The following is a 15,527-nucleotide window of genomic DNA, read 5'->3' as shown; positions in this document are numbered from 1 at the left end:
TCGACTATTTAATGCCTGTACCAGTGTAGCATGCATGTTCACTATTAGCTAAACTTTATATAACAGGCAAATTTCAAAAAAATAGTATTTATCAGACTTACAATTCTACCACCCTGAGAAATCTGAGGTCTCAGAAAGTGGAGATATCAGAGATATTCTGCATAATTCTCACTGAGCATAATCAAATCATAACCTTCCATTGTATAATTCCATCTCTCTGAAAGATACCATAGGATCAAGAAAAGGTATTATTTTTATCTATTTTTTATTTATACAAATCCCAGCGTAAATAATTACACCATAGAGAAGGGTTAGAAGAAGAATTAAAGGAGTAGTCCGGTGCGCACTTTTTTCATTTTATCCCGTCCGGGCTGCAAAATAAAAGAAAACACACTTTCTCTTACCTTCCAACGAGCCCCTGGAACACTTCGGTACACTCCGGTACAGGTGTTCGGTCCCCGGGCTGTATTCTTCTTACTTCCTGTTAGCCCGGAACATCACACGGAGCTTCAGCCTATCACTGGCTGAGGCGGGATATGATAGGCTGAAGCTCCATGTGACGTGTCGGGCTAACAGGAAGTAAGAAGAATACAGCCCGGGGACCAAACACCTGTACCGGAGCTCCGGGGGCTCGTTGGCAGGTAAGAGAAAGTGTGTTTTCTTTCATTTTGCAGCCAGGACAGGATAAAATGAAAAAAGTGCGTGCCGGACTACTCCTTTAAATTTGAATCCTCTTAACCCCTTAAGGACCCGGACATTTTTTGCACATCTGACCACTGTCACTTTAAGCATTAATAACTCTGGTATGCTTTTACTTTTCATTCTGATTCCGAGATTGTTTTTTCATGACATATTCTACTTTATGTTGGTGGTGGCAATGGGGCCGGGGCGGTCCAGTGGGGGGTGCGACGCGGTGCGGTGGGGCGGTAGGGGGAGCGGAGCGGTGCGGCGGTCGTGGTGGCGGTGATAGGACTCAGGACCCCCGGACAGGCAGGGGGAGAGAAGCGGGCAGCGGCGGTCTATGGCACCGCAAAAGCCGCTGCAGTTCATTGATTTAAAGCGCCCGATCTGCAGTGGTGTCGCGGGGGGATAAATAGCCGATAACTTATACCGGAATATCGGTATAAGTTATTGGCTATCGGCCCTAACCTCCACAGATTATCGGTATCGTCCCTAAAAAAAACGATATCGGTCGATCCCTAATATGGGGTATGTTCTTACTCAGAAGAAATGGGGTTAAAAATTTTGGGGGGCTTTTTTTTCCTATTTTCCCTTGTGAAAATGAAAAATTTTGGGTAACGCCAGCATTTTAGTTAAAAAATTTCTTTTTTTGTTTTCCCATCCAGTCCCCTTAAGGACTCGGCGTTTTTTCCATTTTCGTTTTTTCCTCCTTACCTTTAAAAAATCATAACTCTTTAAATTTTGCACCTAAAAATCCATATGCTGGCTTATTTTTTGCGCCACCAATTCTACTTTGTAATCACATCAGTCATTTTATCCAAAAATCTATGGCGAAACGGAAAAAAAAAATCATTGTGAGACAAAATTGAAAAAAAAAAACGCCATTTTGTAATTTTGGGGGCTTCCGTTTCTGCACAGTACATTTTTCGGTAAAAATGACACCTTATCTTTATTCTGTAGGTCCATACGATTAAAATGATACCCTACTTATATAGGTTTGATTTTATCGTACTTATAAGTTTAAAAATGTCCTCTTCTGACCCCTATAACTTTTATTTTTCTGTGTATGGGGCGGTATGAGGGCTCATTTTTTGCGCCGTGATCTGAAGTTTTTAGTGGTACCATTTTTGCATTGATAGGACTTATTGATCGCTTTTTATTCATTTTTTCATGATATAAAAAGTGACCAAAAATGCACTATTTTGGACTTTGGAATTTTTTTGCGCGCACGCCATTGACCGTGCGGTTTCATTAACGATATATTTATACACGCGGCGATACCACATATGTTTGTTTTTATTTACATTTTTTTTATGGGAAAAGGGGGGTGATTCTAACTTTTAATAGGGAAGGGGTTAAATGATCTTTATTCACTTTTTTTTCACTTTTTTTTGCAGTGTTATAGCTCCCATAGGGACCTATAACACTGCACACACTGATCTTTCACATTGATCACTGGTTTCTCATAGGAAACCAGTGATCGATGATTCTGCCTCTTGACTGCTCATGCCTGGATCTCAGGCACTGAGCAGTCATTCGGCGATCGGACAGCGAGGAGGCAGGTAGGGACCCTCCGGCTGTCCTGTAAGCTGTTCGGGATGCCGCAATTTCACCGCGGCTATCCCGAACAGCTCCCTGAGCTAACCGGCATACTTTCACTTTAGACGTGGAGTTCAACTTTGTAGATTGGGAGCAGACTCATGACGTACCGCTACGTCATGAGTCCTTAAGGGGTTAACGAAAATCCGTCAAACACCTGTGGGGTGTTAAGGCTCACTATACCCCTTTTCACGTTCCGTGAGGGGTGTAGTTTCCAAAATGGGGTCACATGTGGGTATTTAATTTTTTGCGTTTATGTCAGAACCGCTGTAAAATCAGCCACCCCAGTGCAAATACCAATTTAGGCCTCAATGTACATAGTGCGCTCTCACTCCTAAGCCTTGTTGTGCGCCCGTAGAGGATTTTACGCCCACATATGGGGTATTTCTGTACTCATTAGAAATTGCATTACAAATTTTGAGGGTCTTTTTTTTCCTTTTACCTCTTGTGAAATTAAAAAGTATGGGGCAACACCAGCATGTTAGTGTAACATTTTAAATTTTTTTACACTAACAGGCTGGTGTAGACCCCAACTTTTCCTTTTCATAAGGGGTAAAAGGAGAAAAAGCCCCCCAAAATTTGTAACACAATTTCTCCCGAGTACGGAAATACCCCATATGTTGCCCTAAACTGTTTCCTTGAAATACGACAGGGCTCCAAGGTAGGAGAGCGCCATGCACATTTGAGGACTAAATTAGGGATTTCATAGGGGTATTCTATGCCAGTGATTCCCAAACAGGGTGCCTCCAGCTGTTGCTAAACTCCCAGCATGCCTGGACAGTCAGTGACATTCCGGAAATGCTGAGTGTTGTTGTTTTGCAACAGCTGGAGGCTCCGTTTTGGAAACACTGCCGTTCAATAAGTTTTTCATTTTTATTGGGAGGGGGCAGTGCAAGGGGGTGTATATGTAGTGTTTTACCCTTTTTTATGTGTTAGTGTAGTGTTTTTAGGGTACATTCACACACGCGGGGATTTATGGTGAGTTTCCCGCTAGGAGTTTTGCGCTGTGGCGGAAAAATTACCGCAGCTCAAACTTGAAGCAGGAAACTCACTGTAAACCTGCACACGTGAATGTACCCTGTACATTTACATGGGGGGACAAATCTCCAGCTTTTGCAAAACTACAACTCCCAACATGCACTGACAGACCGTGTATGCTGGGAGTTGTACTTTTGCAACAGCTGGAGGCACACTGGTTGGAAAACCTTCTGTTAAGTTCTGTTATCTAACGCAGTATTTTCCAACCAGTGTGCCTCCAGCTGTTGCTAAACTACAACTCCCAGCATGTACTGATCGCCGAAGGGGCATGCTGGGAGATGTAGTTATGCAACAGCTGGAGGTACGCAACTACAACTCCCAGCATGGCGAGAAAGCAGTTTGCTGTTTGTGCATGCTGGGAGTTGTAGTTTTGCAAGATCTAGAGGGCAACGGTTTAGAAACCACTGCACAGTGATCTCCAAACTGTAGCCCTCCAGCTGTTGCAAAACTACAAATCCCAGCATGCCCAAACAGCAAACAGCTGTCTGGGCATGCTGAGAGTTGTAGTTTTGCAACATCTGGAGGGTTACAGTTTAGAGACCACTGTATAATGGTCTCCAATCTGTAGCCCTCCAGATGTTGCTAGGCAACTCACCGGCTTCCGTAGTCTGCAGCACACCGCACTAGGGAACCCGCCGCATGTCATCGCCACCCGCCAATCACCGCCTCCGCCGATGGTAAGTGGACCTCCGGTGCCGGCCACAGGACAGTTCCTCCATTCTGCCCACACTACTGTGTGTGGTCAGAATGGGGGAACCAAACTTTAACCCCCTCCGCCCCCCATCTGCTATTGGACGGTCGCTTCTGACTGACCAATAGCAGGGATAGGAGGGGTTGAACTCCCCCTGCCACCTCACTCCTATCCCTTCAGGGGGATCGTGGGTGTCTTGGACACTCCCGATCCCCCTTATTTTCCGGGTCACTGGAAACCCATATGACCCGGAATCGCCTCAGATCGCCGGTCTGAATTGACCGTTGATTTGCGGCGATCGCCGACATGGGGGGGGTCTCAGGATCCCCCTGGGCATTTTCACGGGATGCCTGCTGATAGATATCAGCAGTCATCCCGGTCCGGTCCACGCCCGCCGCGGGGACCGAAATTCCCACGGGCGTACAGGTAAGCCCTGGGTCCTTAAGAACCAGGGACCCAGGGCGTACGCATACGCCCTGGGTCCTTAAGGGGTTAAAGAAGAAGTCCTGGATTTTTTTTTTACATATATAACCCAGCATAAACCAGTATTAAATAAGAAAGTAGAGGCTCTTGAGTGTGCCTTTTGTGCCATTTACCGTATCTTACATAAGTGGGTACACCCCTCACATTTTTTTTGATATTTTATTCTTTCATGTGACTACACTGAAGAAATGACACGCTACTACAGTGTAATGTAGTGCACAACCTGTATAAGTGTTTAATTTTGCTGTCCCCCTCAATAATACTCAACACACAGCCATGAATGGCTAAACCTTGGCAATAAAAGTGAGTACACCCCATGTAAAAATGTCCAAATTGGACTCAATTAGCCATTTTCCCTCTCTGGTGTCATTTGACTCATTAGGGCTACAAGGTCTCAAATGTGAATGGATAGAAAGTGTCTTAATTTTGATGTTATCGCTGTCCCTCTCTCTAATACTGGTCACTGGAAGTTCCACAGGACAGGTTCAACTTAGAATAGGCCTTGTCATGATCAACCAAAGAAGTTGAGTGCAAGTGCTCAACATCATATCCAGAGGTTGTCTTTTGGAAATATACAATTGAGTACTGCCAGTATTGCTGCAGTAGTATTGAGTTATTATTTTAAACAACATTTTATGGATTTTTTAATGAATAGAAGTAACAGCAGTAAGTGCATATTACACCACATATGATGAATTAAAAAAGCGTAAAGTATACAAAGCCATAAGGGAGGCATAATATAATAGCAAGAGTGATTGATGAGCGGGACAGAATAAAACAGTACAATTCCACGCACTAAAGTCCAACTGATTCCCTCCATAGTGGAGTAGCCAAGACATCAAGATGCATAGACTCATACCTCCAAAATGACTTTTCAATTTCTAAAAATAGAGATGGGTCCTTCCTCAGGCATTACGTGTCCTTTGCGGACAATTAAGGACCAACTAACAAACACAATCTCAAACTCCACTTAATATAAATATAAACAGTATATACCGGTAATATACCAGAACGACAAATGCAAAGGGATAATATAAAAGTAGAATACCAGTTGGTTGCATCGTATAACTATCAGATATCTGAATTAGAAGTGCATAACTCACTGATAGTGTGCTATAGCTGTAACTTCCCCAGAGTCCAACTAAGACCCGCTGTGCAGTACCACGTGGTATGCACAAGCTCCACCATTACATCATGAATCTCGAGGAGTAAGAACGGACTCTATAAAGGGTTTCCATTTAAGGAAGAAGGATTCTGTTTTCTTCTCCTTGTTGCGGAGAGTCCCCAGTCTATCAATCAACATAAATGTTTCAAAAGAGCAATAATTTCTGTTGAATCTGGGATCGTAGATTCAAGCCAGTGGCGTAGCAGGCATTTTACTATAACAACAAACTGTGGATACTGTGGTTGATGTGGCATGCATGAGTTGTCTACCATCTTAATTCCCTTTCCCTCTGATATGGTCCCTCATGTAGCAGACATTTCCCATGATGCCTCTGGATTTGCAGAGACAGAGTAGGTGGTGTCTAATCACTGCATATAATAGGACACACTAGAGAGAAACAGAAGAGACCAGCAGTGTCTGCTAGTGAAATTGTATACCTCTTTAGCTAATATCATTGTATGGACTCGCCTACTATATCACAGTTCCACTGACAAACATATCATTTTCTAGTTGTCTGAGTTGTGGTCACATAACCCAACTGCAGTAATGACATTTTTGGATGCAGCTAAACTGGGATGAAATAAAATGACACTGCAGGAATACTGGTGATTAGTTAGACTTTGGCAAATAGACAGAGTGTCTCTTTAAAGGGTTTGTCTGGGTTTACAATTATTTTTTTATGTATGCCCAAGTGCAAAGTAAAATGAAACAATGAAGGATACTCTCATACCCTAAGCCCCTGCAGATTCTATTCTTGCACCTTTTGGTCACCTACTATTCACAACTTGTTACTGCTTTCAAGACGAGACATCTCAGCAGACTTGCCGCTCGCTGCCTGAGGTGGGATACTGCTGCGGCCAGTGATTGACTGAATGGGCAGGTCTTGCTGAGATGGCTTTTCCCGGAAGCAGGAACAAACAGTAAAGAGCAAGGGACTGGGAAGCCTTGAAACGGAAGATGTGGGGGACTGGGATAGGGGTGTATTACTTATTTTTTATTTTTACCTTGCACCCAGTCATAGATAAAACATTTTTTGAACCTTGACAGCTTCTTTAAAATGTACCTGTCATTATAAAAAACATTTGACATGTCCTAGAGACCGATCACTCACTAGAATGAGTGGGGAAAGAAGCATGGCAGTCCCATAGACTTGCATTATGAATTCATTTCGGTCACATGACACAGAGCCGAAAAAGAATCCTTTCAACACGCACTTGTCTCAACTCAACACGCACTTGTAGTAATCTTGTAGTGATCGGTCGAATTCTGGACACTCATGACACATCAAAAGTTCTTTATAATAAGAGTGACCATTTAAGATCATTAGTGGGTTACAAAGCAGGCAAAAAATTGGAAAATATAAATATTAAATGATTTGATCTTTTTTTATTTTCTTTCTTTCTTTCTGACAGCTTGGCTCACAGTTGCCCAAAAGTGCTTTTTCCTCCATGCTAAGACACAATTCAGTATTACAAAGGCTGGATCTACGAAGTTGTTCTGATTGGCTAACAGATATAGAGCTACTTCCAGTCATTGGGCAGAACCATCATCTCCTTCATATCAATCTGAACAGCTGTGTGCAGCTGAGCCGTCAGTCCTTGGTGGCCATTTCACTCAGCTGTCCCCTCTTACGGAATATCTGCCTGGGTCACTGTGAATGGTTAGACTGTCTTTCCCTCCGCAGCCTGGCAGATCACTGTAAACATTTGGAGGCTGTTGACCTGACAGCTTGTCGTCAGGTGAAGGATGACGCAGTATGTTACTTGGTACAGAAAAGCAAGAAAATCAAATCTCTCTCACTAGCTGTTAATGCAAACATTAGTGATACCGCAGTGGAAGAGACTGCTAAAAATTGCCGAGATTTAGAGCACCTTGACTTGACTGGATGTCTGCGTGTCAAGAATGAATCTATTAGGTAAACATACATTTTATATACCATCTTTATGCACTCAATGACAAAAATGCACCAAAAAGAAAGTGTTGGAATTAAATGAAACTTTTATGTATGAATGTAAGGCCCCTTTCACACTACAAAATGACTCGTTTTACGTACGAAGTTTCGTCTGAAAATCAGCTGTAAAACGGCAGTTACAAAATCCTATACGGCCTTTAGAAAATCCCATTATAGTCTATGGGATTTTTCTAATAGCCGTCTTAACCCATTATAGCCTGTTCTCAATAACAGCCATTATTTTGTGACGGAAGATAGTAAAGCGAGAACTAGTGCATGCACTATTTCTCCCGTTACTATCTTCCGTCACAAAATAACGGCCATTATTAATAACGGGTTAAAACGGCTATTAGAAAAATCCCATAGACTATAATGGGATTTTCTAACTGCCATTAGCGATTTTGTAACTGCCGTTTTACAGCTGATTTTCAGACAGAACTTCATACTGATCTTTAAAACGTAGTCATTTTGTAGTGTGAAAGAAGCCTAAAGATGATATACAGATGTGGACGAAATTGTTGGCCCCATTCTATGAAACCCATAAGGGGTACTCCGCTGCTCAGCATTTGGAACAAACCGTTCCGAACACTAGAGCAGATGCTGGGAGTTGTGATGTCATAGCCCAACCTCCTCAGTGCAAGTCTATGGGAGGGGGTGTGACTGTCACGCCCCCTCCCATAGACTTGTGTTGAGGGTGCGAGCGTGATAGCATGAGGTGGCTATGATGTCACGAGCTCCTGGCATCAGCGTTCAGAACAGTTTGTTCCAAACGCTGAGCAGCGGAGTACCCCTTTAAGGGTTTTTTCATTTTTGAACTTTCGTTTTTTTCCTCCTCACTTTCAGAAAAATCATAACTCTTTCAGTTCTCCACCTACAGACCTATATGAGGGCTTGTTTTTTGCACTACCAATTTCACTTTGTAATGACATCAATCATTTCACCACAAAATTTACAGGGAAACAAAAAAAAAAAGATTTGTGGGACAAAATTGTGGAAAAAAACACCATTTTGTAATTTTTGGCTGTTTCTGTTTCTACACAGTGCACTTTCCAATTAAAATTATACCCAACTTATTATAGGTTTGATTTTGTTTTACTTCTGTTAAAAAAAAATTGACTTTTTTCACAAAAATTTGAATGTTAAAAATTGTCCTTCTGACCCCTATAACTTTATTTTTCTTTATATGGGGATGTGTGAGGGCTCATTTTTTTGCACCGTAATCTCTAGTATACAAAGTGACCAAAAATATGCCATTGACCATGAGGTTTAATTAATGTACGCGGCGATACCATGTTTGTTTATTTTTGTTTACATTTTTTTTAAATGGGGAAAGGGGTGGGGTATTCCAACTTTTATTAGCGAATGGGTTAATTCACATTTATCAATCAACTTTTTTTTTTTAACACTATTTTTTAGTCCCCATAGAGGACTATTACATGCAGTCCTTGGATTGCATACAATGTTCAGTGCCCTACCTTACCATAGCATTGATCAGTGTTATCAGTGCTTTACTTTTCCAGCCTGCCATGGCTGGCTCAAGCATCAGATCATTGATCGGGCAGCTAAGAGGCAGGTAAGGGCCCTTCCATCCTCTCAGCTGATCGGGACACTGCGATGGTCTCAATCAGCTCTGCTGGGCTTCCGGGACTGTTTTACTTTAATTTTAGATGCTGCGATCAACTTTGATTGCAGTTGTCTAAAGGGGTTAATGTCCGGCATTAGATACGGATCCCAGCGGCTGATTGCCACCAGGACCACCCTGCTATGACACGGGGTCAGCTTCTGACCCATCATAGAAGGTGTGTGGGCACACAGCATACAGGTACGGAAGTACAATTTCTTGTGATCTGTGGAAATCCATAACTAGGTTTGGAAGAAAAGCAGGATCACTGTCATCAGACACTATCCTATATGGTTCCTTAATTGATAGCGCTTAAATCTCCACAATTCTTCGAGCAGTCGCATTTTGGAGGGTCAAAAATTTCAAATATCTGGTCTAAAAGGAAACCATGTTAAACCTGAAAGAACCCAATTTAGATTCCAGGAGGGAGAAAGAAGAGGAAATGTAGGTTATATTCTAGATAAAGCCCTAAAAAAAAATCTCTTAATTCAACGATGATCTACAATCTGCTGATCGTACACTGCACCAAGGGTTGCCACCTGAACCTTCAGGGTACTTACTAAAAAAACCTTCCTGTAGGAAGTCAAGGATGCATAATATCTCTGGCTTACAGACATTAAGCTTCTTAGGAGAGACTTATTCTACAAACTTATTCCAAATTTTCATGTAGATATTGGATGTAGTTTTCTTCCTACTCTTCATGAGAGTAGCAATGACCTTTTCAGAGAGACCCCTTTGTTTTAGGAGGGACTTCTCAGAATCCAAGCTGTAGGCTGAAGGTTGTGAAGGCCCTGGTCCCTGGAGAAGAAGATAGTCCATTAATGGGAGAGGGAGAATATCATCTATCGCTAGACTTTTCAGCAGACAAAACCAGACCCTTTTCGGCCAATAAGGGGCGATGAAAATTAGTCAAATTGCTGTCTTGAATCTTTGCTAGAGATCTTACAATGAGAGGGAATGGATGTAAAGCGTAAGCTAGGGGAAAGATCCGTGGTTGGGCTAATGCCTCCACTGCTTTTGGATTGTCCCTTGGGTCTAAGGAGAAAAATCTTTCTGTTTTCACATTCTTGTGAGATGCAAACAGGTCTATATTGGGGGACCCTCATTTGTCCACCAGAGACTGGAAAAATAAGACGATTGAGAGACCACTCTCCTGGATCCAGTTTTTCGACTCCAAAAATCTGCCACCAGATAGCTTGAGCCTTTTAAGTGAACCACAGTGACTGAGGCCACATTTTTCTCTAACCAGGCAAAAAAAATTCTTGTTGGGATTGCTTGGAGGGCTTTGTGTTTCGTACCCTCCTGATATCTGATGAATGCTACCACAGTGGAGTTGTCTGAGTGGACTTTTATGTCTTGATTTGACACCAGAGGCTTTGCGGCCTGAAGGGATTCCCAAACTGCTTTCATTTCCAGTTGAGGGGCACACCAATCCTGGATAAAGCTCTGCTGTACTTGAGCTCACCAACCCCAGGCACTTGCATCAGTGGTTCTTATTATTTGGTCTGGGTACCATAGGATTCCGTTTTTCAGATTTTTCTCCTTCTACCACCAATTCAGAGACTTTGACACCCTGGGGGACAAACAGAATTTTTTTTCCAAAGAAAATTGAGTCCTGTCCCAGACCAATAAGGTCTGGGCTTGCAGAGGCCTTGAATGGAACTGTGCCCACAGAATAGCTGGAATCATGGAAGTCATTGTCCCCAAAACAGACATCGCTTCTCTTATGGAGATGGATCTTATTATTTTGGCCTGTATGGCTCTCATCTTGTTTGTAATGATAGGGAAATTTCTTTACTGAATCCAGAATCATTCTAAGAAAGATTTTCCTGTGGCTGGGCTTTCTGATTTCTCGAAATTGATAATCCATCCCAGTTTTTGCAGACAAGCGATTCCCCTGTTACTGATGAACTTGAAGCATATCTTGAGAGATCACTGCAATTAATAGATCGTCCAGGTACGGAATTATTTAAATATTTTTCAATCTCAGGAAGGCAATGACCTCCACTATATCAGTTTCGTGAATAGCCTGAGGGCAGATGATATTCCAAAAGGCAGAGCTACAAACTGGAAATGAAGAGTCTTCCCCTTGTGGTGGATTGCAAACCGAAGATACTGCTGATAGTCCACATGGATGGGCACATTAAAGTAGGCATCTTTTAAATTCAATCTTCTCATTGGTGCACCCAATGAAATCCTTGGAATAGCTGTCTTGTTTGATTCCATCTTGAATCTTTTGTACATAATTAATTTGTTTAGGTGTTTCAAGTTTATTATTATACGAAAAGAGCCGTTTGGCTTCGGAACAAGAAACAGGGAAGAATAGGGCCTTTCTGAAACAGGAACTTGAGTTATGTCTCCTATTTGAAGTAGGTTCTGTACTCCCTCTATCATTCTGTTGTGAATAAAGGGGGAAGAGTTGTTTTGACACTAAACATCTTTGAGGAGGGAGAGCGGAAAACTCTCTCTTGTATCCTGACTTTATCAAGTTCAGGATCCAAGGATTTGATGTAATGCCTTCCCATTGGGTAACAACATTTTTGAGTCTCCCTTCTACCAGCCTCACGTTAATGTTTTTGGTAGCTTGGTTGGGATTAAGGATCAAATCTTTACCTTTGTAACTTGATGTTTTATTCCCCTGGGGACGAGAAGTCTTTTGAGGTTTATTGGGTTTCTATCCTGAAAAACCCTTTTTGTCAGTTGCTTTTTCTAGTATGTCTTCCAGAACGGGACCAAGTTGTTACGCCAAGCGCTCCGGGTCCCCGCTCCTCCCCGGAGCGCTCGCTACACTCTCCTCACTGCAGTGCTCCGGTCAGATCCACTGACCCGGGGCGCTGCGATACCGCCTCCAGCCGGGATGCGATTCGCGATGCGGGTAGCGCCCGCTCGCGATGCGCACCCCGGCTCCCGTACCTGACTCGCTCTCCGTCAGTCCTGTCCCGGCGCGCGCGGCCCCGCTCCCTAGGGCGCGCGCGCGCCGGGTCTTTGCGATTTAAAGGGCCACTGCGCCGCTGATTGGCGCAGTGGTTCCAATTAGTGTTATCACCTGTGCACTTCCCTATATCACCTCACTTCCCCTGCACTTCCTTGCCGGATCTTGTTGCCATCGTGCCAGTGAAAGCGTTTCCTTGTATGTTCCTAGCCTGTGTTCCAGACCTCCTGCCGTTGCCCCTGACTACGATCCTTGCTGCCTGCCCCGACCTTCTGCTACGTCCGACCTTGCTTCTGTCTACTCCCTTGTACCGCGCCTATCTTCAGCAGCCAGAGAGGTGAGCCGTTGCTAGTGGATACGACCTGGTCACTACCGCCGCAGCAAGACCATCCCGCTTTGCGGCGGGCTCTGGTGAAAACCAGTAGTGACTTAGAACCGGTCCACTAGCACGGTCCTCGCCATCCCTCTCTGGCACAGAGGATCCACCTCCTGCCAGCCGGCATCGTGACAGTAGATCCGGCCATGGATCCCGCTGAAGTTCCTCTGCCAGTTGTCGCTGACCTCACCACGGTGGTCGCCCAGCAGTCGCAACAGATAGCGCAACAAGGCCAACAGCTGTCTCAACTGACCGTTATGCTTCAGCAGTTACTACCACAGCTTCAGCAATCATCTCCTCCGCCAGCTCCTGCATCTCCTCCGCAGCGAGTGGCCGCTTCTGGTCTACGACTATCCTTGCCGGATAAATTTGATGGGGACTCTAAGTTTTGCCGTGGCTTTCTTTCCCAATGTTCCCTGCACCTGGAGATGATGTCGGACCAGTTTCCCACTGAAAGGTCTAAGGTGGCTTTCGTAGTCAGCCTTCTGTCTGGAAAAGCCCTGTCTTGGGCCACACCGCTCTGGGACCGCAATGACCCCGTCACTGCCTCTGTACACTCCTTCTTCTCGGAAATTCGAAGTGTCTTTGAGGAACCTGCCCGAGCCTCTTCTGCTGAGACTGCCCTGTTGAACCTGGTCCAGGGTAATTCTTCCGTTGGCGAGTATGCCGTACAATTCCGTACTCTTGCTTCAGAATTATCCTGGAATAATGAGGCCCTCTGCGCGACCTTTAAAAAAGGCCTATCCAGCAACATTAAAGATGTTCTGGCCCCACGAGAAATCCCTGCTAATCTACATGAACTCATTCACCTAGCCACTCGCATTGACATGCGTTTTTCCGAAAGGCGTCAGGAGCTCCGCCAGGATATGGACTCTGTTCGCACGAGGCGTTTCTTCTCCCCGGCTCCTCTCTCCTCTGGTCCCCTGCAATCTGTTCCTGTGCCTCCCGCCGTGGAGGCTATGCAGGTCGACCGGTCTCGCCTGACACCTCAAGAGAGGACACGACGCCGCATGGAGAATCTCTGCCTGTACTGTGCTAGTACCGAACACTTCCTGAAGGATTGTCCTATCCGTCCTCCCCGCCTGGAAGGACGTACGCTGACTCCGCACAAAGGTGAGACAGTCCTTGATGTCTACTCTGCTTCTCCACGTCTTACTGTGCCTGTGCGGATGTCTGCATCTGCCTTCTCCTTCTCTGCTGTGGCCTTCTTGGACTCCGGATCTGCAGGAAATTTTATTTTGGCCTCTCTCGTCAACAGGTTCAACATCCCGGTGACCAGTCTCGCCAGACCCCTCTACATCAATTGTGTAAACAATGAAAGATTGGACTGTACCATACGTTTCCGCACGGAGCCCCTTCTAATGCACATCGGACCTCATCACGAGAGGATTGAACTTTTGGTCCTTCCCAATTGCACTTCTGAAATTCTCCTTGGACTTCCCTGGCTTCAACTTCACTCCCCAACCCTGGATTGGTCCACTGGGGAGATCAAGAGTTGGGGGCCCTCTTGTTCCAAGGACTGCCTAAAACCGGTTCCCAGTAACCCTTGCCGTGACTCTGTGGTTCCTCCCGTAACTGGTCTCCCTAAGGCCTATATGGACTTTGCGGATGTTTTTTGCAAAAAACAAGCTGAGACTCTACCTCCTCACAGGCCTTATGATTGTCCTATCGACCTCCTCCCGGGCACTACTCCACCCCGGGGCAGAATTTATCCTCTGTCCGCCCCAGAGACTCTTGCCATGTCTGAATACGTCCAGGAAAATTTAAAAAAGGGCTTTATCCGTAAATCCTCCTCTCCTGCCGGAGCCGGATTTTTCTTTGTGTCCAAAAAAGATGGCTCTCTACGCCCTTGCATTGACTACCGCGGTCTTAATAAAATCACGGTTAAGAACCGCTACCCCCTACCTCTCATCTCTGAACTCTTTGATCGCCTCCAAGGTGCCCACATCTTTACCAAACTGGACTTAAGAGGTGCTTATAATCTCATCCGCATCAGAGAGGGGGATGAATGGAAAACGGCATTTAACACCAGAGATGGACACTTTGAGTATCTGGTCATGCCCTTTGGCCTGTGCAACGCCCCTGCCGTCTTCCAAGACTTTGTTAATGAAATTTTTTGTGATCTTTTATACTCCTGTGTTGTTGTATATCTGGACGATATCCTGATTTTTTCTGCCAATCTAGAAGAACACCGCCAGCATGTCCGTATGGTTCTTCAGACACTTCGTGACAATCAACTCTATGCCAAAATAGAGAAATGTCTGTTTGAATGCCAATCTCTTCCTTTCCTAGGATACTTGGTCTCTGGCCAGGGACTACAAATGGATCCAGACAAACTCTCTGCCGTCTTAGATTGGCCACGCCCCTCCGGACTCCGTGCTATCCAACGTTTTTTGGGGTTCGCCAATTATTACAGACAATTTATTCCACATTTTTCTACCGTTGTGGCTCCTATCGTGGCTTTAACCAAAAAAAATGCCGATCCCAAGTCTTGGCCTCCTCAAGCGAAAGACGCCTTTAAACGGCTCAAGTCTGCTCCTCAGGTTCTCAGGCTCTAAGAAGAGGGGGAGACCCAAGGGGGGGGGTACTGTTACGCCAAGCGCTCCGGGTCCCCGCTCCTCCCCGGAGCGCTCGCTACACTCTCCTCACTGCAGCGCTCCGGTCAGATCCACTGACCCGGGGCGCTGCGATACCGCCTCCAGCCGGGATGCGATTCGCGATGCGGGTAGCGCCCGCTCGCGATGCGCACCCCGGCTCCCGTACCTGACTCGCTCTCCGTCAGTCCTGTCCCGGCGCGCGCGGCCCCGCTCCCTAGGGCGCGCGCGCGCCGGGTCTTTGCGATTTAAAGGGCCACTGCGCCGCTGATTGGCGCAGTGGTTCCAATTAGTGTTATCACCTGTGCACTTCCCTATATCACCTCACTTCCCCTGCACTTCCTTGCCGGATCTTGTTGCCATCGTGCCAGTGAAAGCGTTTCCTTGTATGTTCCT

At 45.2% G+C, this 15,527-nt stretch overlaps 1 protein-coding gene across 5 annotated transcripts in view; it reads left to right on the top strand.

Moving 5' to 3' along the window:
* The window catches only part of FBXL15 (F-box and leucine rich repeat protein 15), a 167,343-nt gene that overhangs the window by 140,518 nt on the left and 11,298 nt on the right, over positions 1–15,527 (top strand). For all 5 annotated transcript variants that reach the window (XM_056530570.1, XM_056530568.1, XM_056530569.1 and 2 more), the window contains exon 4: positions 7,070–7,572. In XM_056530570.1, the coding sequence (XP_056386545.1) occupies positions 7,070–7,572 (503 nt within the window). The remainder of the gene's footprint in view (positions 1–7,069; positions 7,573–15,527) is intronic.

The sequence above is a fragment of the Hyla sarda genome, chromosome 7 (assembly GCF_029499605.1).
Source record: "Hyla sarda isolate aHylSar1 chromosome 7, aHylSar1.hap1, whole genome shotgun sequence".
Lineage (NCBI taxonomy): Eukaryota > Metazoa > Chordata > Amphibia > Anura > Hylidae > Hyla > Hyla sarda.
This window is presented reverse-complemented; position numbering and strand designations above follow the sequence as displayed.